This window comes from Phyllostomus hastatus, unplaced genomic scaffold (assembly GCF_019186645.2).
Source record: "Phyllostomus hastatus isolate PE091 unplaced genomic scaffold, TTU_PhHast_1.1 phas_scaffold_501, whole genome shotgun sequence".
Lineage (NCBI taxonomy): Eukaryota > Metazoa > Chordata > Mammalia > Chiroptera > Phyllostomidae > Phyllostomus > Phyllostomus hastatus.
Genome location: NW_025334033.1, coordinates 46,754,836 through 46,780,006, shown reverse-complemented (window position 1 = coordinate 46,780,006; position 25,171 = coordinate 46,754,836). Strand labels below are relative to the sequence as shown.

The 25,171-nt window shown below is 46.1% G+C and overlaps 1 protein-coding gene across 3 annotated transcripts in view; it reads left to right on the top strand.

Annotated features, from left to right (window-relative positions):
- DCAF5 (DDB1 and CUL4 associated factor 5) overlaps positions 1-16,715 on the top strand; it is a 98,510-nt gene extending 81,795 nt beyond the window's left edge. For all 3 annotated transcript variants that reach the window (XM_045822543.1, XM_045822542.1, XM_045822544.1), the window contains exons 8-9: positions 5,626-5,753; positions 12,780-16,715. In XM_045822543.1, coding sequence (XP_045678499.1) covers positions 5,626-5,753; positions 12,780-14,540 — 1,889 coding nt within the window. In that variant the 3' untranslated portion in view covers positions 14,541-16,715. The remainder of the gene's footprint in view (positions 1-5,625; positions 5,754-12,779) is intronic.
- The last annotated feature ends 8,456 nt before the right edge of the window (positions 16,716-25,171 follow it).

The window sequence follows — 25,171 nt, the reverse complement described above, 5'->3', positions numbered from 1 at the left end:
GTGCTGCTAAACATCTTGCAATGCATAAGACAGCTCCACAGCAAAGAGTTACTTGGCCAAAATGTCAATAGGGCCACGAAACTTTGCAAACCATTTTTGACACATTTGATCAGTCACAGCACCTTCTCCATATACTGCACAAATTTTTTTTGCATTTTAGTTGCATTTTTGCCTTTCTTGAAATAATAAAGCATAGCCCTGGCTGGTGTGGCTGAGTGGATTGAGCACCAGCCTGCCAGTTTGATTCCCAGTCAGGGCACATGCCTGGGTTGTCGGCCAGCTCCCCAGTTGGAGGCATGTGAAAAGCAACTGATCAGCGTATCTCTCACACATTGCTGTTTCTCTCCCTCCCTTCCCCTCTCTCTAAAGGTAAATAAGTAAAATATTTTAAAATAATAATAATAAAGCATAATAAATGCAGAAAATGTTTCATATCTCCATCTTCAATATTAAAATGGCCATACAAAAATTCACCAATTTTGTAAGTTTTTTTTAAATGTACACTGATATGACAGCTGTCACAATATATAACAAAGTTGTTTTGAATGAAGGTAAAGACATCTAAGCATTACTAGGGCCATCATACAGAAACAACTAGACAAGCTTTCTGGCCAACCCAACAGTTATTGAAAACCTGCATGATGTTCTGTAGGCCTGGGGTACAACAGCAGAACAAAAGTCCCTGACAACATGGAGCTTAAGCACTCTAGAGCAGAAAACAGACAGTGAACAATAAACACAATAAATTATATAGTATGTTTAAAAGGTTAGAAGTACTATGGAAAAGGAAACGTAGAGCAGAATAAGGGGGATAGGAAGTGGCATTCGGGGCCGTGATCGGGGAAGTGCAATTTTAGATAGGATTTTCAGTATAGGCCTCATTGAGAAAGTCACATTAGTTATCCATGCAGAAATCTGGGAGAACATGTCAGGTAAAGCCAGTACAAAGACTCTAAAGTAAAGATGGCCTGGCGTGTATGAGAAACAAGGGAAATCAGTGTGTTGAAGCAGAGAGAGGGAGTGGGAGAGGAGTAGGGGTTGAAGTATAGAGTAAATGGGGCACAGGGTGTCCAGTCATGTGGGCTCTTACTGTGAGTGAAGTGGGGAGCCGTTAGAGAATGCTGGGTTGAGGAGTGACATGATCTGGCTGATTTTAACGGCATCGCTCCAGCTACTGAGTTGAGGGTAGACGGCAGGAACAGGGCTGCCAAAGAGAAATGAGGAGAACCAGCAGGAGAGTCACATAGTATAATACAGTTGTGTCGTGGTGGTGGCTTGAGCCAAGGTAGTAAGGGTTGGAGTCTAGATATGCATTGAAGGTAAAACCATCAGGAGTTCCTGATAGATTAGATTGGGGGAGATAGGGAGCAGTGTCCTGTTCTGTAGCCCCAAGTGCCATTGAGGACCACTTTGTAGCAGGATTGATAAGATGCCGTTAGACTAAGGCATCAGGAAATCGTGACCAGGTTGCTTTTAATTTTTGAGTTGAAAACAGTCATTCTTGGAGGACTTTGTTGAAGCAAATTAAATTGAGAAAGATAGAAGTAACAAGTTGGCAAGAAATGAGAGTGGTGTCCTGACCCCTGAGAGGCCTGAGGGGACAACTCTGGCTGAATGTTGTGAAAAGAGGAGCACAGGTAAAGAAGGGAAGGGAAATGAGGACCTATACACTTATCCCCTTGTCTTCTCTGGGGGGACATTTATCCTTGGCTTTTCAGAAAGGTCTTTTTCGGGGTTCTAAGCAAGGAGTTTCCTCCAAGTCCCGTATGTTTCCTGGGATCCCCCTAAGGTAGTGAGTGAGTGAGTCAGTCACTGATGCTGGAATCTATCTTACCAGGCTGCCTCAAAATTTTATTTTGGCAGTTTTGCAGTAGAGTAGGTAAAGTGATTTATAGCCTTGCCCACCTCCCTAGCATCCCTTCTGAACCAGAGGAAAGGTGGCGATAAGGAAACTTTGGCCTTAACTTATTAAAGAAACCTGCAGAGTAGTGCTAACATGTTTGACTTAGCCAGACAGACAGGTGGCCCAGAGAAATGACCATTGGTTTGTTACAGAACTGTATAAATAAATGGTAGCGCAAGGACGAATAAGGTCCTTTATCCTGGATGCGTGCTGTTTTATTCGCTGGCACTCATTATTAGTGATTAGGTCGTGACTTTGTTCAGTAAACCATGGGGTGAGGTTTGATCCTCACCAGGCCCCTGGCTACAGTCTTAGAGATGATCCTCAAGCGAGTATATAGGTTATTTGGTTTTGTGAAGAAATAACTTCTGCCTAACTTCTCCCAGCTTGATCCTTCTGCTGATGGGCAGGGTCTGGCTAAGTAATGGAGGAGAGTAGGCCCCGAGTTCTTACTGATAACTGGCATTTTGCCTTTAGCCATTTCAGAATAAGGAAATCTGTCTATCTGATTACTCAAACCTCCAGGGCTGATAAAAGTTCATTCTTTAAAAGTCATTGTATCTAAACTGTATAGCAGCAGCTGTACTCAATCAGTTGAAACCTGGAAACCAGGAAAGGAACTATAGAGAACTACTCTGAAGCCCTTTCATTGCTGTGATTTGTGTATATAGCCTTGGTTACCTTCAACAAATGAAATAATAATTCTTCCTGTGCCTGTTTACACGATCAGTCTCTTCAGTCTATTGGCTTCCTCCTCTTTTTCAGATTTCCTAGTTACCAGTTTGGGTGGAAAAAAGGAGAAAAGACCTTATATTAAAGTTGCTACCAAGAAGAGAAACCACCCTGGCTGGCGTAGCTCAGTGGATTGAGCGCGAGCTGCGAACCATAGTGTCGCAGGTTCGATTCCCAGTCAGGGCACATGCCTGGGTTGCAGGCCACGGCCCCCAGCAACCGCACATTGATGTTTCTCTCTCTCTCTTTCTCCCTCCCTCCCCTCTCTAAAAATAAATAAATAAAATCTTTTTAAAAAGTCATTAGTTTAAAAAAAAACTTCTAAAAAAAAGAAGAAGAAGAGAAACCAAAGAAGGTCGCAGTGCATGAAAGAGCAATAGAAACAAAAACAATTTTTCCATGGCCTAGAATTTTCAAGCATTGATACCCTTCAACTAGTTATTCTTGAGATCTGAAAGTTACTGTAATTGTGTTCCAAGTAACCTTTGACAGAAAGATTGGTTCAGTTGATAAACTTTAGTTGTATTGTAACTGATTCTTTAAGACATAGGACCCTCTATTTGTCTTCCTTCAGAGGTACTTATTCTAGAATTGCCCTCCCTGAAACACTGTGCATTCAAGTGCTTACCGAGCACCTGCCTTAGTTTAGGCGTTGTGGCCCCAGGTTCTAGGTACGCAAGAGATTCAGTTCTACTCTCATGGTCTACTCTCAGTGTTGTTAGTGTGATGAAATGTCCTATGGTGATATTACAGAGCTTGCACTCCAGATACGTTTGGATAGAATCTGCCCCTTCACTCATTTGAATTAAGGACTTACAGAAAACCAACCTGTATGATAAAGATTTAGAAATCAGTTATGCCAGAAAGGTTTAGAAATCAGTTATGAGCTTCTGACTCCATTCCTATTCAAATCCTTTCACTTTTCAGGCCACCGATGTAGTGGAAAGGATATTAAACATTATAGCCAAACAGACTCTGGTTCAAGTCCTGGCTCTGCCATTTACTAGCTATATGACATGGAAGCGGTTGCTTAAATTCTCTGAATCACTTAGATTCCTTTTCTTGGAGGGAGTAGGATTAAGCACAAGAGATTGTTCTAAGTTTAACGCAAAGTTTCTTTGCTAGTGACCACCCCAAAGCAGGATATGGATAGGAGTATGATGTTAGAAAATGCAGAATTCAGAAGAGTCCATGAGCAGAAATACTATTTGTTGAATCAACCTCATATAGAACAAAAATGGACTTGAAGGTACTCCATGGGCGTGGTGAGATCCCTGCATTGAAACAACCATTTTACATCCCCATGGGACCCTTTTATTTTGAGAGACTCGGGTTACCTTCCCCCCTCCCACTCCAGCCTAGGAACTCAGGGGACTCAGCCTGCCTAGGGGTCCCATTGTGTCATCCTACCCCCGTGTTTTGCCTTTCCTGATTTTGTTTTTCTTCGTGAAAAACAAACCAGTTCTATGTCTTGGTCACTCTCTTTTCCTTTATAGCTTATCAGCAAACTTGATATTGGGCTGAGACATGAATAGCTTCAAATGTATTTTCCATCTTGGATAATTCAAGTATTAGTCATGTCAAATATTAGAGGAGGTGGTTGGCAAAGGACATTTTTATCACCCACCAAGCAGAGTAAACACCTAGTATTAGCTAAGTTGGCACTGCCAAGAAACAGGTCAGTACAGTCTGAAACCTTGCTATTAGATTTTTTAAAATATTTACATGACAATAGAGGGATATCTTCACTGAGGCAAAAGAAGAGTTCTGTCAGGATGCCTAAAGCAGACGACACCTTCCTCAGAGCCCGATTATATCTGGAGAAGGGCTGTTTGTTCTGGCCATGTTCCTCCCAAATACTGAGATGACAAATGTTTGGAATGCACATCTAAACAAGGTGGGGCTGGGAGCCTGTACGATGGTGTGGCATGTGGAGCCCACACCATACTTTGCCCTGGTAGTGCCATGCTCCTGTAGGGACTGAGAAGGTATTTATTGCTTAATTAAGTGAGCATGATTTGTGTGGGTCCGAATGCATTGTATTTGCCAGTTTGCCAGGGTCACAGGTTGGCATATGTGTATTGAGCTGTTGTGGATGGTGGCTCAGAAGCAGCCTTGATCAGAACTTGAGTGGATGTGTTCTGTGTGACTGTGATGTCCTTACCAGTGAGGCTGACCCTTTGAGATTCTCCCAAGTTCGTGAAGGATGACATCTTCTTCTGTGTTGCAGGTTCCAGGCCTCTGGTACTTTTCTCAGTCATTGCAGAAGAAAGCCTACAAGATTGGTCTTTAAAGTACGGCTTTCCATCAAGTGGCCTTTTGATTTTAATCCACACATGGTATCTTTAAGGCCCACACGCTCAAATTCTCAATATTTGGGCTACGCTTATTATAAAAGTGACCCAAATCTCCTCCCTTTATCCTTAGTTCTTCCCTGCTACCAGAGTTTTTAAATAAGAGAAGAAAGATTCTTCACTATTTTCCCAGTGATTTTTATATATTTGCTGTTTTGTTTGCTATCTGCATTATAGAAATTGAGGGCAAATGGACTAGAGGTGTTTTTGTGCATGTAAGTAATTATATGCTCCGGTTCTGCTTGTCCCTGGCTCAGCTACCAAATTGTTCCCAAGCAGTTCAGTCTCATTTTTGCTCATGACTGGCATTTTCTAAGGTAACACTTGGATTCTATCTTGGTATCAAAATCTTGGGAAATGTTTTAAGTGGCTGTAGCTTCATTGACAATGGAATTACAGTGGGTGGGCGTGGGCAATGGTTAAAGGCTAAATAAAGGCTCTTGGTAAGAGCACATATGCTGAGAGATGTTTCACCTCCCCTCTTTCCATAGCAACTTTATCTGTAAGATTAAGCTTTCTGCTGGTGGTATAGTTAATAAAAAAATCTTGACTCCTGTTCAGAGCTGTTTGCCTGCCATTACGGGAACCTATATGCTTTATTGGTCTAATTATTTGATTTTTGCTCTGTCTTCCCAGGTGGCATCGGGAGGGTGGTCAACGGAGCCTTCATGGTGCTGAAAGGGCATCGGTCTATCGTCAACCAGGTTCGATTTAACCCCCACACCTACATGATCTGCTCTTCTGGCGTAGAGAAGATTATCAAGGTGAGGCACCTTCCCCTTCTGTCCTTTCAGAGAAATTATTACAGTTCACTGTTGGAAGAGACCAAAACAATGTATATAGATTTCGTATCTGACCATACTAATTTTCTACCAAAATTCTCGATTATTTTCACATATTACAAAATATTGAAAAATTGATGTTGAAAAGGAATGATTGAAACCCCTCCTTTCAGGGCCTTCTTTTTTTTTTTTTTTTTATATAAGAAAAATGTATTGTCATTTATTCTAATATATTGGTTAGTATTAATTCACAAGATACTTATAGGCCTTTCTAAAGAACTGGGTTTTGAAAAAGCATCAGTGTGAAACAGCAATTGTTTCTGCTGAGTGGTGGAAGATAACTTCCTGGTGGTCAGAAGAGGTTTGTCACAGGCACATGACAAACCCAGGCAAATACCTCAGTGCAGCTTGAACAAACAGTGGCTTCCCTTTCTGTCCTTGGAGCCCTAGAGATAGGGCTCTAGGACCCTTCCTGGGCCTGGGGAGCACCCTCCTGCAGCCTCTTTACTCATGGCCGCATCACCGCAGGGCCAATAGGTTCAGATCACTTTCCGCTCTGTTTTCATATCACCTCCTCCTTCTCCTCTGTGTCTCAGGACCATTTTTAAAACAGTTGGCAGGCTTTGAAACCAGACACCTGTATGCTGCTGCATTTCCGATGGCCTTTGATCTCGAGTCTGATAAGTTCTGCTTTTTAAGCCTCATCTGGAGGTTAAGAAGCCACCATCCCCTCAGTTACTCAGTGTTCCCTTTGCATTAATTGCTGTCCTAATATGACACAGAGGCAACTAAGTGACTGCCAGGATCGTAGCTAAATTGTCTCAGGACATAATAAAAAATAACTGCGTGTGATTGCCATTGAGGCTAACCACTTACATCAGTTGCACATCGACTGAATGAACTTAACCCTGCCAAGGGATATTTTTAGAGCCGGAAACTGAGAGACCCCAGAAGGGTGGTTCACTGCCCATTATTCACATTTCGGTTGCTAGTCACCCTTTTCTACATAAGTTAAAATTCTTCTTTTTCCCTGCCTTAAAATGGCCTTGAAAACCTGAGGGAGATTTCAGGGGGGAAGTGAAAATTGGTTTGTGATGATATGGTAGTTTTCATTTTCTTTTGCTCTCTCTCTCTCTTTTTTTTTTTTTAACCCAGAGTTAAGCCAGGTTGTATCTGAGGCAGAGAAAGCCTTCAGAAACATAACGTTAAGCGTATGGGTCCGTATGCCCATGTGTCCTTATTCTAGCTTCCTGTATTTAGATTTTGTTGGTCTTGTGACTTTCATGATTTGCACACATTTCCTTGTAAGGCTAGGACAGGATTTGTAGATCATTTTTACTGACTTTTTCTTTTTATTGATGATATTTATGTTATAAATTAACTGTTTGGAGTTAATTACACAGCTAATTAGAGGTAGAGCTAGGGTAGCGCTCTAGCTTCCCAGGGTGTTGCCACCCTCACCACACTAACGGGAAGGCAGCAAGCAGGCAGCCTGCTGTTCCTGCTGGATTGGATCATCCCAGCAGTCCTTTACTTGGGCAGTCAGTGAATTGGCTTTGTCCCTTGCATTGCTTTCCCTCCTCCTTAGGCCTGTGACTTTTGGGTTGGCATGGTAACATGTCCTTTCCAGGTCTGTTGATGTCATTCTCTTTCTCAGAGAGCTCCACTTGGGCATCTCCTTTAGAAAACAGATTCCTGCTTGATTCTGCGCTCTGGGATGCTTCTGCGCTGAGTCTCCCCAATTACTATTTAGTCAACTGGAGTCTTTACCCTAGAGGTCATAGTTTGGAAACTAGCCAAGTTCTCAGAGGAGAAAGAGAAGAAAGTGTTTTCTCTATGAGGTTATTCAGACTGAACCATAGAGCTCACTGCTTCCAGGTTCTACTAGGGTTGAATCCTGTCCCACTAGAAGGCGCATTCAGCCATTTGAAACCTTAAGTCAGTACAGCTGGTACCCCGAGGCAGCTCTCTGAATCTGTCTCCCACCTGTCAAGTGAGTGTGCTAACCATGACTTGCCAACCAGAAGAGAGCCTGTGAATTACCTGTGCCTTTCAGTTTCTGGCTTTTAATAAGTGTCACTTTCCTACTTGCTATTTCTGAGAGGATCAGTGGCTCAGAGAGCGTCAGCCCACCATGTTCTAGTCTAGTCTAGCCTGACGCCTGCTTTTCTCTCTGTGCCTCTCTCTCCACTTCACCCCACCGTGTCTCCCTGTCCTGTCCTTTACTGCTGCCTTTCTCGCCCAGAGTCGAAGAGCCCCTGCTGTCAGGGCCAGCCTTTCTCACCCAGAACTGGTTTTCTATCCTCGTGAATGCCTGCACTTACCAAAACAGGGATTCAGTTTGTAGTTAAACATAAGTGGAGGCAAGATAGGGCAAATGCTGACATTTTTTTCTCAAAGACCAATATTTATTCACCCCATATGTGCAATGGAACTACTGCATGTTATTTGCGCTAGTCCCTATGGGGACCACAAAGGCAAAGAAAGGTAATGCAGGTCTTCCCAGGAATTGATGATCTGGTAGGAGAGACAAGAAATAAAGGTAAAGGAAAATGCAATAGGGCATACAAAAGACATTTAAAAAGTGCTGTGAGAAGAGAAAAAAAAAATTCCCATCTGGGATAATCTCGGTGTATGGAATATTTGAACTAGACTTTGCAGAATGAAGACTACAAAAGGAAGGAGAGGAGTAACGTTGGAAGAACATTCTAAATGGAGTGAATAGATAATTACTTCATTGAACCAACAAATACTTATTGATTACCTACTGTGTTCCAAATTGTGCTTATGAATAAATGCTCAGGAGCAGCAAAGTGTGGGACCTGTTTAGGCTGAAATGATTGTGTTTGGCCAAAGTAAAGAGCCCAAGGGGGAGGTGGGCTAAGAAATAAGGCTGGGAAGGTAGGCCAGAGGTGGGTCCGGACCGTCACAGAAGCCAGATTGCAGAATGTAGAGAACACTTGAGTAGCAGTTTAGATCCTTATCTGCGTAGTTCTTCCTGGTAGGTAAACATATTTCTAAGTTAAGTTTGGGTCGGCCAAAATGTCTGTTTAGATTTTCCTGTAAAATAAAAGACATATTTTTCATTTTTACCCATAACTTTCTTGATTTGGATATTTTGAGTATTTGGCTATCTCCCGCATGGTAGAACGTTGATTGTTCTCAATTAATGTCTCAGTTTGATCGTTACCAACTTCAGTTGGCCTACCCAACTGTGGAGCATCGTCCAGCAAGAAATCTCTAGCACTAAACTCTGCAAACCCCTTTTGACATGTTCAATCAATCACAGCACCTTCTCCGTACACTGCACAAATTTTTTTTTGCATTTCAATTACATTTTTATTTTTCTTGAAATAATAAAGCATAATATGTCAAAAATGTCACTTTCTTTCATCTTCAGTATTAAAATGGCTACACAAAAATTCACCAATTTTGATAAGTTTATTTAAAATGCATGCTGATAAGACACCTGTCACGGTGCAATCTAACAAAACTGGTTCAAACGAAATTATAGACAACTAAGTGCCTATTAGAGCCGTCTTACGGGAAAAACAGCCTAATTTTTTTGGCCAGCTCTACAATAGTCCAAAGAGAAGACGGCGTTAGAGCTGCTCCCTCAAGCGTGTCATGGTCACCTGTGTAGATCAGAACACTTGTTACCTAATTGCTTTCCATTCTGATGATGTTTGAATAAGAATTGAGCTGCATCCTTTTCCTCAGCAGCCTCTTGAGCTAAATTTTGCAGTGGGCTTGGAGAGAGAGCTGCTCATCCCTCTTCTTTTCTCATGAACCTTGCCCTATGGGGAGGCGTGTCTAGCTATTGATACATTTAACATATCACAGGAAGTTGTATTTTGATTGCTTCACTTCTGAGTTGTTAATTTTCCCTGTAAAGAAAGTAACAGTTTGCCCTGGCTGATGTGTCTCAGTGGATTGAACTCAGGCCTGTGACCAAAGGTCGCCTGTTTGATTCACAGTCAGGGCACATGCCTGGGTTGCAGGCCAGGTCCCCAGTTGGCGGTATGCAAGAGGCGACTGATCAACATATCTCTCACTTATACATTAATGTTTCTCTGCCTCTCTTTTGCTCTCCCTTCTTTTCTCTCTAAAGATAATAAATAAAATCTTTAAAAAAAACAATTTCACAAATGCTTGAAATTGTTATTTTATGGATGAGGGAGGACTGACATAACAGGGACCGTCAGTACTTCTGATGTTCAAAAGTCTCTTTGAGGATGGCTTTAAAACCTCCTGTTTGAGGTATTCAGCTGCTAAATGAAAGAGAAGCACCACATTTATTGGTGCTTTGGCATAGACTGTGGAAATGATTCTCATTTCTACAGATGAGAAAGGAGACTTTCAAGAGTGAAGTTATTTGCCCAGGGCCATGTGAAGTAGTGGGGCTGGAGTTTCTTTCTGCTGTACCTGCTCCCGCAGCTTTGTGCGGCAAGGCTCTTGAGGCCAGAAGACTGGCAATCTATAATGGGGGTTTTGTTTTGCTCTGAACCTTAGGAGTGGATAACACTCATTTATTCGCTGCTGAGATGAGGGAGCTGAGCTTCACCCGAGGTCACTAGCTAACCAGGAGCTGAGTGGGAACCCACGCTCCAGTCTCCTGCCTCCTGATCCAGCATTTTGTTCCATGACGCCCAGCTTCAGGAATGAAAGTCGACCTCAGCTGAATATATCCCAGAGTCAGAACAAAAGCTGGCTTTCAGTGCTGTGGTTTTCACTCCTGACGTGAAGACGGAGGGCCCTGGGCAGTAGACGGGAACCTAGAAACTAGGTTGTTGGATGGTTAGACCGGTATCTTGCCATTAATATTTTGTCCTTGGGTTAGCAAATTCTGAGTTACTGGGAAGTACATGTAGATTTAGCTTCATGTTAGACTACATGGTTAGTAACATTTTGCCATTTTTAAACTGGGGAAGTGACAGATTTGACCCAGACTATAGGCTAAGACCACAGAACATCCTGAGGACTTTGCCTTTAGGATCCCTCATTTTTCATTTTCCTTTCTAGGCCACCGAACTTCTATTTTCTTGGACATCTGTTCTCAGAGATAGTCATTTATAGCTTGAGCTCATTGCTGAAGGCCATGTTTAAATGTTTCTCAGACAGCCCTGGGTGGTGTGGCTCAGTGGATTGAGCACCAGCCTGTGAAGGGAGAGTTCAGTTCCCAGTCAGGGCACCTGCCTGGGTTGTGGGCCAGGTCCCTGGTTGGGGGCATGCGAGAGGCAACTGATAGGTGTTTCTTTCACACATCAATGTTTCCCTCTCTCTAGAAAATACGTAAAAATTTTTAAAAAGTGTTTCTCAAACATTGAATCTCACAAAGAATTTGAGAATCTCTTTAGGAAAATCCGTTATTTTCAGCTACTTATTTTCTACTAACTGTATTCCAGTGTTTCTTAAAAGTTGGTCTCCCCACTTACTCATTCCTTGAGTGCTTGTCCCATTTCAGGGTTCTTCATTGACAACTATAATAGCATAATCAATAAAATATATATATTTTTTTAAGTGCAGAACCCTGATACCTACCCATGACTTAGAATCAGAGTCTCTAAGGGTGGGTAGAGCCCAGGAGTCGACATTGTAATTATTCTTCAGGTGATTCTCGGGCGCTCCAAAGTTGGAGCAACACTGTATTAGAACTCCTCTGGGTGAGATGATGAAGCTGACGAAGGGAGTACGTCTGAGGAGTTGTGGGCAGGACACAAAGTTGAAGGAAGAATGAATCTGAGTTGGGAATTGGCAGAGAGTTAACCCAGAAGGTTTCTTCAGCCCCTCTTGAACTGGGATCCTCCAAAGAGGCGCTGCCACCCAGGAGCTGAAGTAAAGCATGGAGTTAGCAGGCTTCAGTGAATTCATGGAAGTGAATTTGTCCTTGGCTAGCTTTGGGGAAATGAAGCCATCGACTTAATAGAGGGTAGGGAATGAAGAGCCACTGCTTTCTGGGTTGGTTGCCATCTAAAGATAGACACCAGCCTGTCAGCCAAGAAAATCCCCTGGAATTGCATCTCAGTTGCCATGGCTACCGGCTGATTATAACCAAGCTTTTTTGTGCTGCTCTGTGCACCAGTCTGGCAGTCAGGTGAAGCTAATCGTACTCATTTGCGGTGACAGCTTAATTACCTTGTTCTTGGTTTTTGTATAATTTATTCAACTAGTAAAGTTGGGCTTTGTCTTCAGACAGGCCTGAGTTTGAATCCTAGCTCAGCCCCATTTTGGCTGTGAGCCCATGTGTCTGACCATGGAGTGGAGGGATGTTAGGGGATGGAGCTGCGGCCTTGGGGAGGGAGGTCCTGCCTCTTCCTGTGGAGATAGAGGAGCTGGAGAGCAAGCCAGCAGCTCCCCGGTTAAGAGAACCCAGTTTCCTGGGAAACTGATGCCTGTATGTTCAAGAGGGAACTGCAGTGTAGGCAGTTGGCTATTCTCATCAAGCTCCAGTAAGCGATTCCCATTAGTTAAAAATAGAAATCTTGCAGTTGGAGAGAAGTGGAGTTACAGGCTGAAATATTAACTGTTGCAGAGGACTGACTGCTGGGTCTGTTTTCACTTCGGCAAAGTGGTGCCTCTCTGCACAGCTCCAGTCTTCTGAGAGTTTTGAACACGTTGATCAATCGTTAAATCCTCCTCTGTCCTCTGAGATTATGAAGGGGTTCACTGTAACCTTCATACTACCGATAGAGGAAGTTAAAAGGGTGGGCAGGTTGTGGGGTAGATGGTGTGTAATTGTCCTGGGTCTAGTGACAGGACTTAGGTCTCCTGATTAATGCTGTGTTCCAGACCATGTTTTTTTCCACATCTGGCTTTAGAAGCCTCGGATTTCGTATGTGCCCAACACAATCCAGTCTGATAAAGAATGTATTTCTAAAGTTGCTTGGCAAGTCCTGGCTAAATGACAGGAAGGGCCTGGGGAAGCTCTGCCTTGGTGCTCTTTATCATGACCAGCTTTACAGTACCTTCCAGTCAGCTCTGTTGGTTTTGTTTTCACCTTCTGTGCAGATCTGGAGCCCCTACAAGCAGCCAGGATGTACCGGAGACCTGGACGGTCGGATTGAGGATGATTCCCGCTGCCTCTACACCCACGAAGAGTACATCAGCCTTGTGCTGAACAGTGGGAGTGGCCTGTCGCATGACTACGCCAACCAGTCTGTACAGGAGGACCCCCGGATGATGGCCTTCTTTGACTCTCTGGTGCGCCGTGAGATCGAGGGCTGGAGCTCTGACTCGGACAGCGACCTGAGTGAGAGCACCATCCTCCAGCTGCACGCAGGGGTCAGCGAGCGCTCGGGCTACACCGACTCCGAGTCCTCGGCCTCGCTGCCCCACTCCCCTCCTCCCACAGTGGATGAGTCTGCCGACAGCGCCTTCCACCTAGGGCCCCTGCGGGTCACCACCACAAACACAGTGGCTGCAACTCCGCCGCCACCCACGTGCGAGGATGCTGCTTCTCGCCAGCAGCGCCTGTCAGCCCTGCGGCGCTACCAGGACAAACGCCTCCTGGCGCTTTCCAATGAGTCTGATTCTGAAGAAAATGCCTGTGAAGTTGAACTGGACACAGATCTCTTCCCCCGTCCCCGGTCTCCCAGCCCTGAAGATGAGTCCAGCAGCTCTAGCAGCTCCAGCAGCTCTGAGGACGAGGAGGAGCTGAATGAACGCCGAGCATCCACCCGGCAGCGGAATGCCATGCGGCGCCGACAAAAGACACCCCGAGAAGAGAGGCCCAGCGCCCCACCCAAGCCCTCCAACACCTACATTGGCGAAGACAACTATGATTATCCCCAGATTAAAGTGGATGACCTCTCTTCCTCCCCCACGTCCTCCCCTGAGCGGAGCACTTCTGCTCTGGAGGTTCAGCCAAGTCGGGCATCACCAACGTCGGACATAGAGTCAGTTGAGCGGAAGATTTATAAAGCTTACAAGTGGCTCCGCTATTCCTATATCTCCTACTCAAACAAAGATGGAGAGAGCTCCCTGGTATCTGGGGAAGCAGATGAAGGGAGAGCAGGAACCAGCCATAAGGACAACCCAGCCCCTTCTTCCAGTAAGGAAGCCTGTCTAAACACCGCCATGGCCCCGAGGAACCAAGACCTGCCCCCTGAAGGCCAGAACAAGGATGCTTTGAAAGAAGAGACTTCTAGAAATCCCAGCGTTGCCCCAGGCCATGAGCACAGCTGCCACTCTTGGGCAGAGGCATCAGAGGACACCTCTCAGGACACTAACAATGGTGGCTCTATAGAACACTCTTATGAAACCAAGAAGCTCAATGGGAAGGCCCTGAGCAAGGCCCTGAGCAGCCGGGCTGAGGAGCCGCCCTCTTCTCCTGTCCCCAAGGCGTCTGGCTCCACTTTCAGCAGTGAGACTGGCAACTGTCCCAGGACCCAGGCTGATGACAGTGAAGAGAGGAGCCTCGAAACCATCTGTGCTAACCACAACAATGGACGCTTACACCCCCGCCCGCCTCACCTCCACAACAATGGACAGAACTTTGGGGAGCTGGAAGCAGTGGCCTGCTCTTCCCCAGGGTGTTCAGACACTGACCGTAACTTGTCCCTGACAGGGACACTCCTACACAAAGATTGTTGTGGGTCTGAAATGGCCTGTGAGACCCCCAGTGCTGGAACGAGAGAGGACCCCGCTGACCCCCCAGGCGTGGACAGCAGCAGGGCTGTTCGTGGCCATAGTGGCCTCAAAAGGCACCGAGTCGAATTGGAAGATACAGATTCAGAGAATTCCTCCTCAGAGAAGAAATTAAAAACATGATAAATACAAAGGGGAAAAAAAGCTACATAAAGGAGCTTTACAAAAAAAAAATTTTAAGCCTGTTTAGTGAACACAAAGGAAAGGAAAAAAAAAAGTATTAAAGGCACATAAAACCAGGGCCTGAATTTTGTGTCTGATGCTGCTCCCTTCTATTTAACAATGGGTCTGATGTTTAGTTGGCCATTGGCTTGTGCTGTGTTAAGAAAGGGAAAAATCCAAGTGACTCCTTTCTAGTAAAACGTAAGCATAGGCACCCACGCAGATTCTGTTAAAGTAAACCCTTGTTGAGACGTTGGACTCGTTCTTGTGTGTGCGCGCGCACGGGCACGCACGAGCTCGCTGTTTCAGACCTCTCCTTCATCCTCCATCAGAGAAGGGTCTGTGGACCCGTGTTGTTTGCCATCTCACCTTGTTTACGTGCCGTAGGTGTTCTGGTCTTCACTGTTCTGGCCGTAACGACTAGTGCCGGCAAAGGCCGGTGCTGCCGCCAGTGAGTAGTGGGTCTGGGCCGAAAGACTGGAGAGGAGACCGGAAACGGGCCTTCAGCCCATTGGCTGTGCCGGAAAGGAAAGCATGGTTCGTTTCTTAAAGAAATCTTCCATGTTTTCTCTCAGTAGCACTTCTACATTGAGCATTTAACGTAGACAGACTGAAAGGGGAGCATTTGTAATGCTGATGAGAGGTTAGCACTTAAGATCAGATTCAAGAGAACATAGATCCCTGATAAATTTCACTGATTGCAAATTGAGCAACGCAGCAAAACGCAAAACGTACTGTATGGAGGCCATAAAATGTAACTAGTTGTGGGTAACACTTTAACCAGTTAGATGCTTAGTTCTAAGAGGCACCCAGAAGGCCTGCAGGCGCTTCCTTGGTGACATGCAGTAGCGTCTAAGTGTATTGAAAGAAGGGGAAAAGACAGCTCTCAAGAGCTTTGTGCTCAAACTACTAAAGGGGATGTTATATGTGTGTTAAGAGGTATAGTAAAGAACAGAGTATGGTACTATATTAATTTAACTCAACCCCACGTGATTGGTGAGCATTGGCGGGCCTGGCATCTTCCCTCAGGCTTGCTGTTGACAGAGGCTGTGGTGTTCTGACCGGATCTTGCAGAGCAGTGGGCATCCTGAAGTAACAGATCCTTACTGAGTAGGTCTGTCAGGAAGCAGAGGGTGTGGAAAGAGGGGTCACTGGTTTAAGACTCTTGGCTCCTAGGAGAGACTTCGTTTCATGGAGGTAGATAAAAGATTGCGAGGAGGGAAAGACCAGGAGATCCGCAGCATTGCAGTGATAGTCAGTCACTTGGTTGTCAGTGGAGGGTTGTGCAGGACAAGAAGAACCAGGAATGACCAGATATCTTGTGGATGTCATGAAAAGGCAGAATACTGGCAAAGAAATGAGGGAGAGAGAGAGGAGAGTGCCATAACTTTCTTGGGCACCGAGGTGCCGGAGAGTTGGGAGCCCAGCTGGCAGCCCGGCCGGCGCTGGCGTAGGGAGGACCCGTGGTGTGACCAGTGTGGCCTCACTGATCCTTTCAGAGGAGGGCCTGTCCTACTGGGACTGGGACCAAGGGGAGACAACCTGTGGAGAAGGAAGACTGGGATGGACATAGGCACTGAGAGAAGAGAGGTTATTTATGAAAGAAGGTTGTTGACCTAAGCCAGAAGGAGACACCATTTTGCTAAGCTCTGGGAAGGGAAAGAGGTGCCGGTATGGGTGAGGTGACTTGGGTGCGAAAGCACTGCCTTTGGAGAAGGAGAGGAAGGGGTGTGAGTAGCGGTGGGGGTGCTTACAATTTAACACCTGTGATCTCACGGGGGAAGTGGGAAAAGTGATTCTGTAACCATTAGAATTATTTGGATTTGTAATCAAAATGGTTTTATGATTTGTTGTTGACTATTCACAGATTATTGTAAATTCTGGTTTTATAAACCCAAGTCATTTTACATTTGCTTTTCCAAAATTTATTAAATTGGAATTTTTTAATCCTTTATATACAAAAAAAAAAACAAAAAAATACAATCATTCAGTGTGTGTTTCTCTTCCCCTTCCTAGCCAGCATACCCAATCTTTCTGTTTTAATTAATCAGAAGGTATCCTTTCCTGACTTCTCTGAGGATAATCTGCATATGTTCCTGGAGAATAAAGAAATAGTTCAAGTTCTCTTGTGAACTAGTCACTTAGCAGTTACTGCTCCCAAATACAGAACTCACTCTTTTCGTGTTAACAGCCTTAATCTCATTTGGATACTCAGAAGTCAAGGTTCATTCTGGTTCAACTTTAGTATCCAAGAAAGATCATTTTTTAATAAGGATGCCTTTAATCCTCGGGAGAGACTCTTCCCAGCACCCCAGAATCGGCGTGCCAGGAAATAGGCCCCACAGGAGCAGGCTGAGAAATGCTTGTCTCTGTAGCCACTCCGCTCTCATTTCCAGAAATCTGTCTTCTGTGGTCATGGTCCTGGAAACCTAGCAGGAACCACTTCCAGGGTCCCTTTGTCCGACCCCTTACAGAATTGATGTTCCGACTTCGGAGGCACATTTAATCCCCGGATTCTTGTGTGATGGGTATTTTTACTAGCAGGACAGTGGCACTGATTAAATTGAGAGCTGCTCAGAAGTGCCTCTTATGTTTCTTTCTGCATCCTGTACCTAAAATTTCAAGTGGCTGGTCCAGACCTAAAAAACCGTTTCTCTTCACGTTATTTTCCACCTGGTTTTGTGATTCCTGTGTCTCTAGGGCAGCGGGTAAATGAGTTAAATGAGTAGTTGGCAAGGGGCAAACGAAGGCTGCTACTGTGCTTGATTTACTGAGCCGGGAGCCCCTTGTTTGTCAAGGTGCCTTCCTCTGCTGAAGCCTTACCCCTCACAGGCCCACCCAGCGATGCTAACTCTTCCCCTGTGTGTATGCAAATAAACCTGTTGTTCGCTTCTCACGGCCTCCTCTTCTCTGCCAGGGAAGACTCCGTTGCTTAGACACCTCTCCTCCTCCATTTCTTTCCTGTTTTAATTCTTGCCTAGTTAGAAACTTAATTCAAAGCCACGCCGAAGACAAAAAGACAAACTGGTACTCCACATCCCTGCCAGTGGTCACTGTCACTTTTGGAACTGGGACAAAGGTCACATCTGGACAACAAAATGTATGGTCGGGAGAGGTATCATCGACTTGGTCTCCTTTACCAGGCTTAGATGGTCTTGGGATTGCAAGATCCTGGCATTGACCCTTTTATTAACTGGAACTGAGGGAGGAAGGCAGTGCAGCAACATGACACACTAAAGAAATGATGTGTTCTGATGTTCCCAAATATCAGATTGCTCTCCCTGTGCTGTCTCGGGCAGGCACTGAAAACCTGTTTCCTTAAAAAAAATAATAATAAATAATAAATAATAATAATAATAATTAAACCAAAACTTTATATATCCTGCCTGTAAAGCTGCCTCCTTCAGTTTACTGAGAAATTCTTACCAACCAAGACTCTTGTGAGGAAAACAGACCTTCCAAAGAAAGCCTGTCCTTACCTTACGCCCTGAGCCGGACACTGTGCCAGGGCGGAGGTACTCCAGTGAAGAGAGGCTCGGTGAGTCCCGACCTGCCCACAGCAGCGGGGTAATGGCTTTGGGCGAGGTGTGTGGTTCTCCCAGGAGGTGTGCTGCAGCCTGAGTGCGCGTTTGTTGCCCTCGAGTGCTCGTTCTGGAGTGAAATAACATGAACTCAAGTAGCTTGGAAGTGACTTTGAATTTCTTCAAAGAACAGTGCTCTCTGCTCACAACAGAGGAAAAGTGTGTGTGAGAAAAGAAAATCTGAGCCATTGGTACCCTAGTTGCATTTTACTGTTAGGACAAAGGTGGTAAAATGCTTCTGAAAATGGAGGTTTCGGGACAAAGGTAAACATGGGGCCAGCGCTCCTGTGGCCAGGAGCAAGCAGGGGGAGTTGCTCAATTTCCGTCACTCGTCAGGTTTTACTCAAGCAGTGCTTCAGGGTCCGGCTGTGCTTATCTGTGAGACGTCCCGCTGGAAGGAAGTGGGATATCTAGCATTTCAAATTACTGAAGTTGGGAAATGACTTCTTTCTGGAGCCCAGAGCCATGAGCTAATGGAATATTTCAGCTGCAGTACAGAACACTAGCTTGCAAGTCTCCCACTATGTGGCTTTGTTAGTGCCCCACACCAGAGAAAGTCAGTAAAATACTAAGAAATCTGGGTGCAAACCCAGGATTCTTGGGCATGAGAGACATTCTTATGGCATAGGGAAACTGGGAGGGAAGGAGATGAGGAAGACCACAATGGAAGAAATTCAATGCGAGGTGGTTTGACAGCTTTCCAGATCCATAGGGTTGGCATTGAACATGGTGCGGGCTGGCATCTGAAACACTTGGTCACCAACACTCCACAATCCCCAAGTAAAAGCCTGAATTTACAATATTGCACATCAATAAAAATGCAGATTGGTTTGGGAGAAATTCTCTTTTCTTGAATGCATAAATTCCATTAAGTAATGATCACATAATCACCCGAACACCAGCACACTTAAAGATAGACCTAAACAAGTGAGTGCGTGGTTGTTGGTGATTGGCATGGGCTTTCACGGGGAAACAGACTCCCAACTCGGCTTCCTGGGGAGGTCATGCCATTTGGGGCCCACCCCTAGCACCATTTTTGTTTATATTCTCCTCATATCTCAGAGTCAATGTTTCCTCCTTTTATATTATTATTTTTTGTCTTTTTTCATTGTTCAGTTACAGTTATCCCTATTTATTTTTCTTTATTGATTTTAGAGAGAAGAAGGGGCAGAGAGCAAGACAGATTTGTTGTTCCACTTACTTAGCATTCATTGGTTGACTCTTGTATGTGCCCTGACTGAGAATCGAACTGGCAACCTTGCACATCCTGATGATGTTACAACCAACTTAGCTACACAGCCAAGGCTCAGATCAATGTTTTCTAACATTTTTAGTCTCTCCAAGACCCTACCTTAAGTTTTTAAGGCTGACTTCTTTTTTCTTCCTCCTAAGAGAGACCTGCAAATAGGCTAGCAATAGCTTTGTACCAGCAAAAGTAATGAATTCTATACTGGCTCTTCAGTGGAGTAGCTACATGAGTCTTGGGCAAATTATTCAAATTCTTGGAAACTGAAATGCGAAGGTCCCTCTTAACTCTAAAATCTGATTTTTCCCATTCCATGGGCTGTCTAGATGCCTTCTCGGGATACCTCCACAGTGCCCACCAGAACCAGTCTGTGAGCCATGGTCTTTGGCAAGCGTGTAACAGTTTAGAGCCCCGAGTTCATCTGTAGTACGGGGAAAGAATGCCTGTCTTGGCACAGTGTGAAGGGAGGGACCAGAAAGCACTGGTGTTGGCTTCATTAGCACATCCTCTCTTTCTGGGTCTCATTGCTTGTTGACAGCAACGTGCACACCACGTAAAAGACGTTCTTGGATGGGGTCTGCCAAGGAATATAGAAAGTTCTACGGAGGAAGGATTGACTATTAGCAAACCTTAATCTGAAACCACAGGGGAAAAAGTCAATTATCCCCATCAGAGTGGACTTGACTAAAGCTGAGTTTGGAGCCTTGGACACCAACTCCAACTGGGGAGCCAACTATCTAAAGACAGAGCTGGGAACTTGAAAAAAAAAAAGAAAGAGAAAACAGTCCTGGCTGAGTGGGGCCTTGCAGATCCTTGCTTAGGCAGCAAGTCTGCAGTGGCTGGGGGAGGAGTGGTAAACTGTAGTCTTAATATGGTGGTGCTGGAGATGACCCAGACCTCAGAGCTGGGACAGCAAGCCTTTCTGGCCTTCTGAGCTGAAATCCCCCATCTGGAGTTGGGCCAGCCCTGAGAAGCAGAGTGGCAAGCCACGGAAATGCTCTGTGTTGTGCTGAAGGAAAGTTTTGACCAGAGTTTTCCATGCAGGATTGGGGGGTGTGTGTGTGTGTGTGTGTGTGTGTGTGTGTGTGTGTGAGAAATGTTTTGCAATGTTGGGCTTAGCTAAGGGGAAAAGGGTCAGAGTTCATCCCAGCCCACTAAACCCTCAGGACAGATCTGGGATAGAGATCCAAGAGCACATTCGTGGCACTTGGAGAGGGCAGGCAGAGACATACAAGAGAGGGAGGTTTTGAATTGCTGATGGAACCGAGGCAATGGAATTATACTCGGGAGAACCAGCTTTTCAAGTAAAAACATCTGCCAGGAAGGGAAGCCAGCGCAAGGGTCAGGGAGACTGGGAGGTCATAGATGAGCTCACGCCTAATTTAGCCTTTTGACCTCCTGAAGGAGGTGGGGGTGGTTAGCTACATCATCCAGTCCAGCCCCTTTTAGAGATGGAGAGCCCACGGCCAGATAGTGGCTGACTCTGGCTTTTAAGGCTAGTGCTCTCCTCACATCTTGCTGTTCCTAGATGTGGTTTAATTGGGGGAGGGGTGGTGCTTACCTTGATCTCCCCACCCTCACCCAGCATGACTCCTCACCCAGCAGTCACAAGGGACTGAAAATGGCATGTGAGGAGGCAGGGCGTGAGGGAAAAGCTTTATGCAAAGGAAAAACGGCCAGCTGAGCTTGGACCATCCTCACAAAATCAGCCATGGGACCTACACGAAGATGAACGAGTGACTTGTCCCTGTACCTTTCAGCAACTCTGGTTGCCGAATGCTGGCTGTCCTGATGTTTCAGCACCAGGAGTTGTCAATAAATCCCTTGGAGGACTTTCAGAGAGGACCAATCAACACCCGGGAAACTGCAAGAAAAAAGGGGACCAGAGGGCAGGAGCTAAGGTCATCAGGTTTTAGGAAGACAGGGACTCAACAACGGAAGACCTTTCAAACTGTAAGGACCAGAAGAGGAAGGAATAAATTTGAGTGGAATCTGCCTGGTTGCAGGCCCAAGAAAACTGGTTCACAATGCCGTGCTCTCCTTGGCTACAAGGTGCTGGTAAGATCTCTCTCCTGAACCAGCTCTGAGAAACAGCTTACAGCTCAGATCCCTTTATCATTATCTGTTTTCAACTTCCCTGTCCAAAGGAGACTCCCAGCACTTTGTTCCTCAAGCAGCTGCCTGGGTTGGAATTCACGGGCAAGGACTGCCAAGTTGAGCATTGCTGTGGAAGGCTGGTCAGTGCCAATGTGACAGCCGCGGGCCCAGCCCCAGTAGGTAGAACAGCTGGTGGAGACTGTCTCATTCCAGGTCTGGCCGACTGCAGGGGCAAGGACTGGCACAAAGGCAAATCGGTCCTGCTCAGGCCAGAATCCAAACCCCACACCTCCCCCAGCGTGTCCTTCTGTGGAGAGACCGGTGAGGGTGTCCCAGGCTTGGGTTCCTGCGGAATCAGGGTGCTCTTATTTCTTGTGAGGCCAGCGGAGCCCAGTCAGTGGCCACATCTGACCCACTGACCTCTCTCCTGATTCAGAGTACGGTCGGCAGCTCACTTCCTCCTAAGATTGGCAGGTATACTTGAGGTATCCCTGAAGGGAGATGTTTAGCCCCCCTGCCTGCTAAACACCTACACTGTTTTTCAGCCCTCCGTCCTTCAGGTGAACACGTGTGCAATGAAGAATTCAGGGAAAAGTGAGTTCTTGGGTTCCCCTCAGAAGGGGGGAGGGAGGGGTTGGCAAGGTTGATCTTGAACTTGGTGTACTGGACAACAGGGGTGACGGAGACTCAGGAAGAGGATGGGAGCCCAAAAAGGCAGAGGACCAACAGCAAGCCTGCCTCTGGAATCTCCTCCGGAAAGAAGTCAAATTCACAAGAGTTGGGAATTATTGGAACAGCAGGGCTGAGAGGCCAACCTATGTCTTCATTCAAGAGAATCAGCTATTGTGTCCAGAGAAACCACTTAGACTTTGTGTTTAATTGGGATTGGCTTTTGGGATGCTGATGCAGTGATATATCAAGGACGCTGGCCCTTCAGCCCTGGGTGCCTAGAAAGCCAAGGACAAGGTTTTGACAACCAGAAAGGAGATCTCTGGCCAGGCCCTTGCTAGGAGTAGCAGCTCACTTCACAACAGCAGATGACCTCTTCGGTTCCTGGATGGGACTTAATCTCCAGGTATCCCGCCATCAAATCTAGAGTAATGATAAGCCTTTCTAAGATGATCTCTAGGAGGTGCCTAGGGCCAATTCCACTCCTATGCTTCTGCAGCCCATGGTGTGCCTGGTAGTCTACTTGAATGGCACCACCCAGAGTTGTGGGAGGCATGACCCGCTCAGGTGCGCATCACTGCCTCACAAGCTCCATCAAGTGGAACTCCCAGTCCCTGCCCCCCACGCCAAGTGCGCTAGGGATGCTCCCCAGAGCTTTGCACCTTCCCCTCCCCAGTGTTCCTTCCTTTCCCCTCTCTGACCAACCTGCTAAGCCCCATGAGCAGTCAGGCTCGGGAGCCCAGGTTGTTGCAAAGGCAGAGGGAGAGGGAAACCATCCGTGACACCGACCCCTGCTGAGCCCACAGTCACAGAGACCTCCTTCTTCTCGGTCCTCAGTGTCACTTCAAGGGCTAGGAGAGGTCCAGCTGCCCGGTTTTCCAGGCATGCTTCAGCTGCTCGTTCCTCCCCCCCTGAGGACACACTACGGACCCTGTTCTGTGAGCGGCAGCAGGCTCAGAGGGTGAGACTGAGAAGCAGCCTCTTGTAACCTCATGCCCCTTCGGCCTTTCCTGCCCACTTCTGGGCACTTCTGCTACTGCTGTTCCCCCTCCATCCCAGCAGAGAGGGAACTAGCATATTTATTCCAGCTGAGCCCTGTGTACCTTCCTAATGCCAAGAAACCCCCTTCCCTTGTGCTCTGAGTCAGAGCCCAGTGGCCCCAGAATAGTGGAAGTAGTGAGTCAGGGAGAGGTGAGCTCTGTGGTGGGCTGAAAAGTGGGGGCCCAGGGTCGCCTCGAGCAGCAGAAAGAAGGTGGCCTGAAGAGCCGGAGAGGCTCAGGTAAATCTCTGCTTTGTGACACAGGACAGGCTCCGGAACCTGAATTGCCTCATACACAAAGTTGAGATGAGGCTTATCTTGCAGTATTACTGTGTGGATTAGTAAAAATACATATAAAGCAGGCCACTGGCACTGGATGAAGAGAGCTGTTATTGTCATCATAACTGTGTCTTCTTTCAGGGCCAGTGACCTGCTGACCGCTGACCTGATGTCCACAATGCTGGTATTATGCAAAATTTTGAGGACAAGTGGCAGTAGAGAGGCCCTGACGACTCCTCCAAAGATGTCATCTATCTCTTCGTCCTAGTCCGTTCCCTCTCAGCATCTACAAGAAAGTGGCACTTGAAATGAAGCTCAGTGTTGTAAAATGCTGGGTTCTCTTTCTGTCCTGAATACTTCCAAGTAAAGCCAGCCACAGGAGCTGTGCCTCTGAGCTAGAATTTGCAGACCAGAGGCCTGTGAAGGGAAAGGAGTGGCAGTGGGTTGCGGGAGCACCGGGCACCATGTCTCCTCCCAGTGACTGTCCTTCCTGCGACATGCTGGGGCTGTGCACGCAGAGTTCTGGCCTGTCCAGCAGAAGTATGGCCTACACTTTAAGAAAAGCCAGTTATGGGAAATTAGAACTTAAGAAAAACCAAAATAAGGACAAACGGAGTCACATTATATACAAATTATTTCTTTGCAGAAGACTAATTAATGATGGTGCCCGTCTATTGTGTGAAAAGAGGCCCCCTTGGGCATGGGGCTGCAGGGTAACCTTGCAGTGAGTTCTTTAAAATGAAGCCACTCCAAAAATAGATAAATGAAATATTAAAAAATAAAAATAAAAATGCCCTGGCTTGTGTGGCTCAGTGGATTGAATGCCAACCTGTGAACCAAAAGGTCACAAGTTTGATTCCCAGTCAGGGCACACGCGTGGGTTGCAGGCCAGGTCCCCAGCTGGGAGCGTGTGAGAGGCAACCAATTGATGTATCTCTTACACATCGATGTTTCTCTCCCTGTCTTTCTCCCTCCCTTCCCTTCTCTCTAAAAATAAATAAATGAAATGAAACCACCTTCTCTTCAGGAGACCTGCAGTGATATGACTGTCCTGAGCTTTGCTGAGATGGTCAGTCGGCCCATAATGTAGGAATTGCCCCAGGAAAGACACTTCTCAGGCTCCACTATGCGCACGGATTTCAACCTCTCTCCCTAGGGAGTCAGTCCAAATCAGGGGTAAAAATTCCCAGCTGGTCATTTGTACCCTCCCTTCCCGTTCCTCAGAGCTCCTGCGTGCTGAGGAGGGTTTTAGGAGCCAGTTCCCTCCTAGCACCGCCTCTTCAGTCACAAAACACAAAAATGGTCATCACAAGGTCACAGATCTTTGCACAAAGGAAAGTTATGGGACCAGTAGTTTTCCTTCAAAATTTTAATCTGTGAGGGATTAAGAGCAACCTCACTTTCTGAGACCAGAATATTTAAATGGAGTCATTGTTCTAGAAACTTAGCCAAATATGTAAGACATGAGACAAAAAAGCATGTCTACCTTTTTCGTTCCCTGGGCACCATGCATCTCAGTGCTGGTGTCCTGGAGCTTTGCAGATCTGCGTGGTGAGTGTGTTTGGGCTATTATTTCTGTGTGAGAAAAATGGATGAAAACAATTCTGTTTCCTCCCTGCATCCCCAGTCTTGTTGCCTGCCGTCCGGAGACCGTCCACAATCAGCACTACTCAAAGTAAGT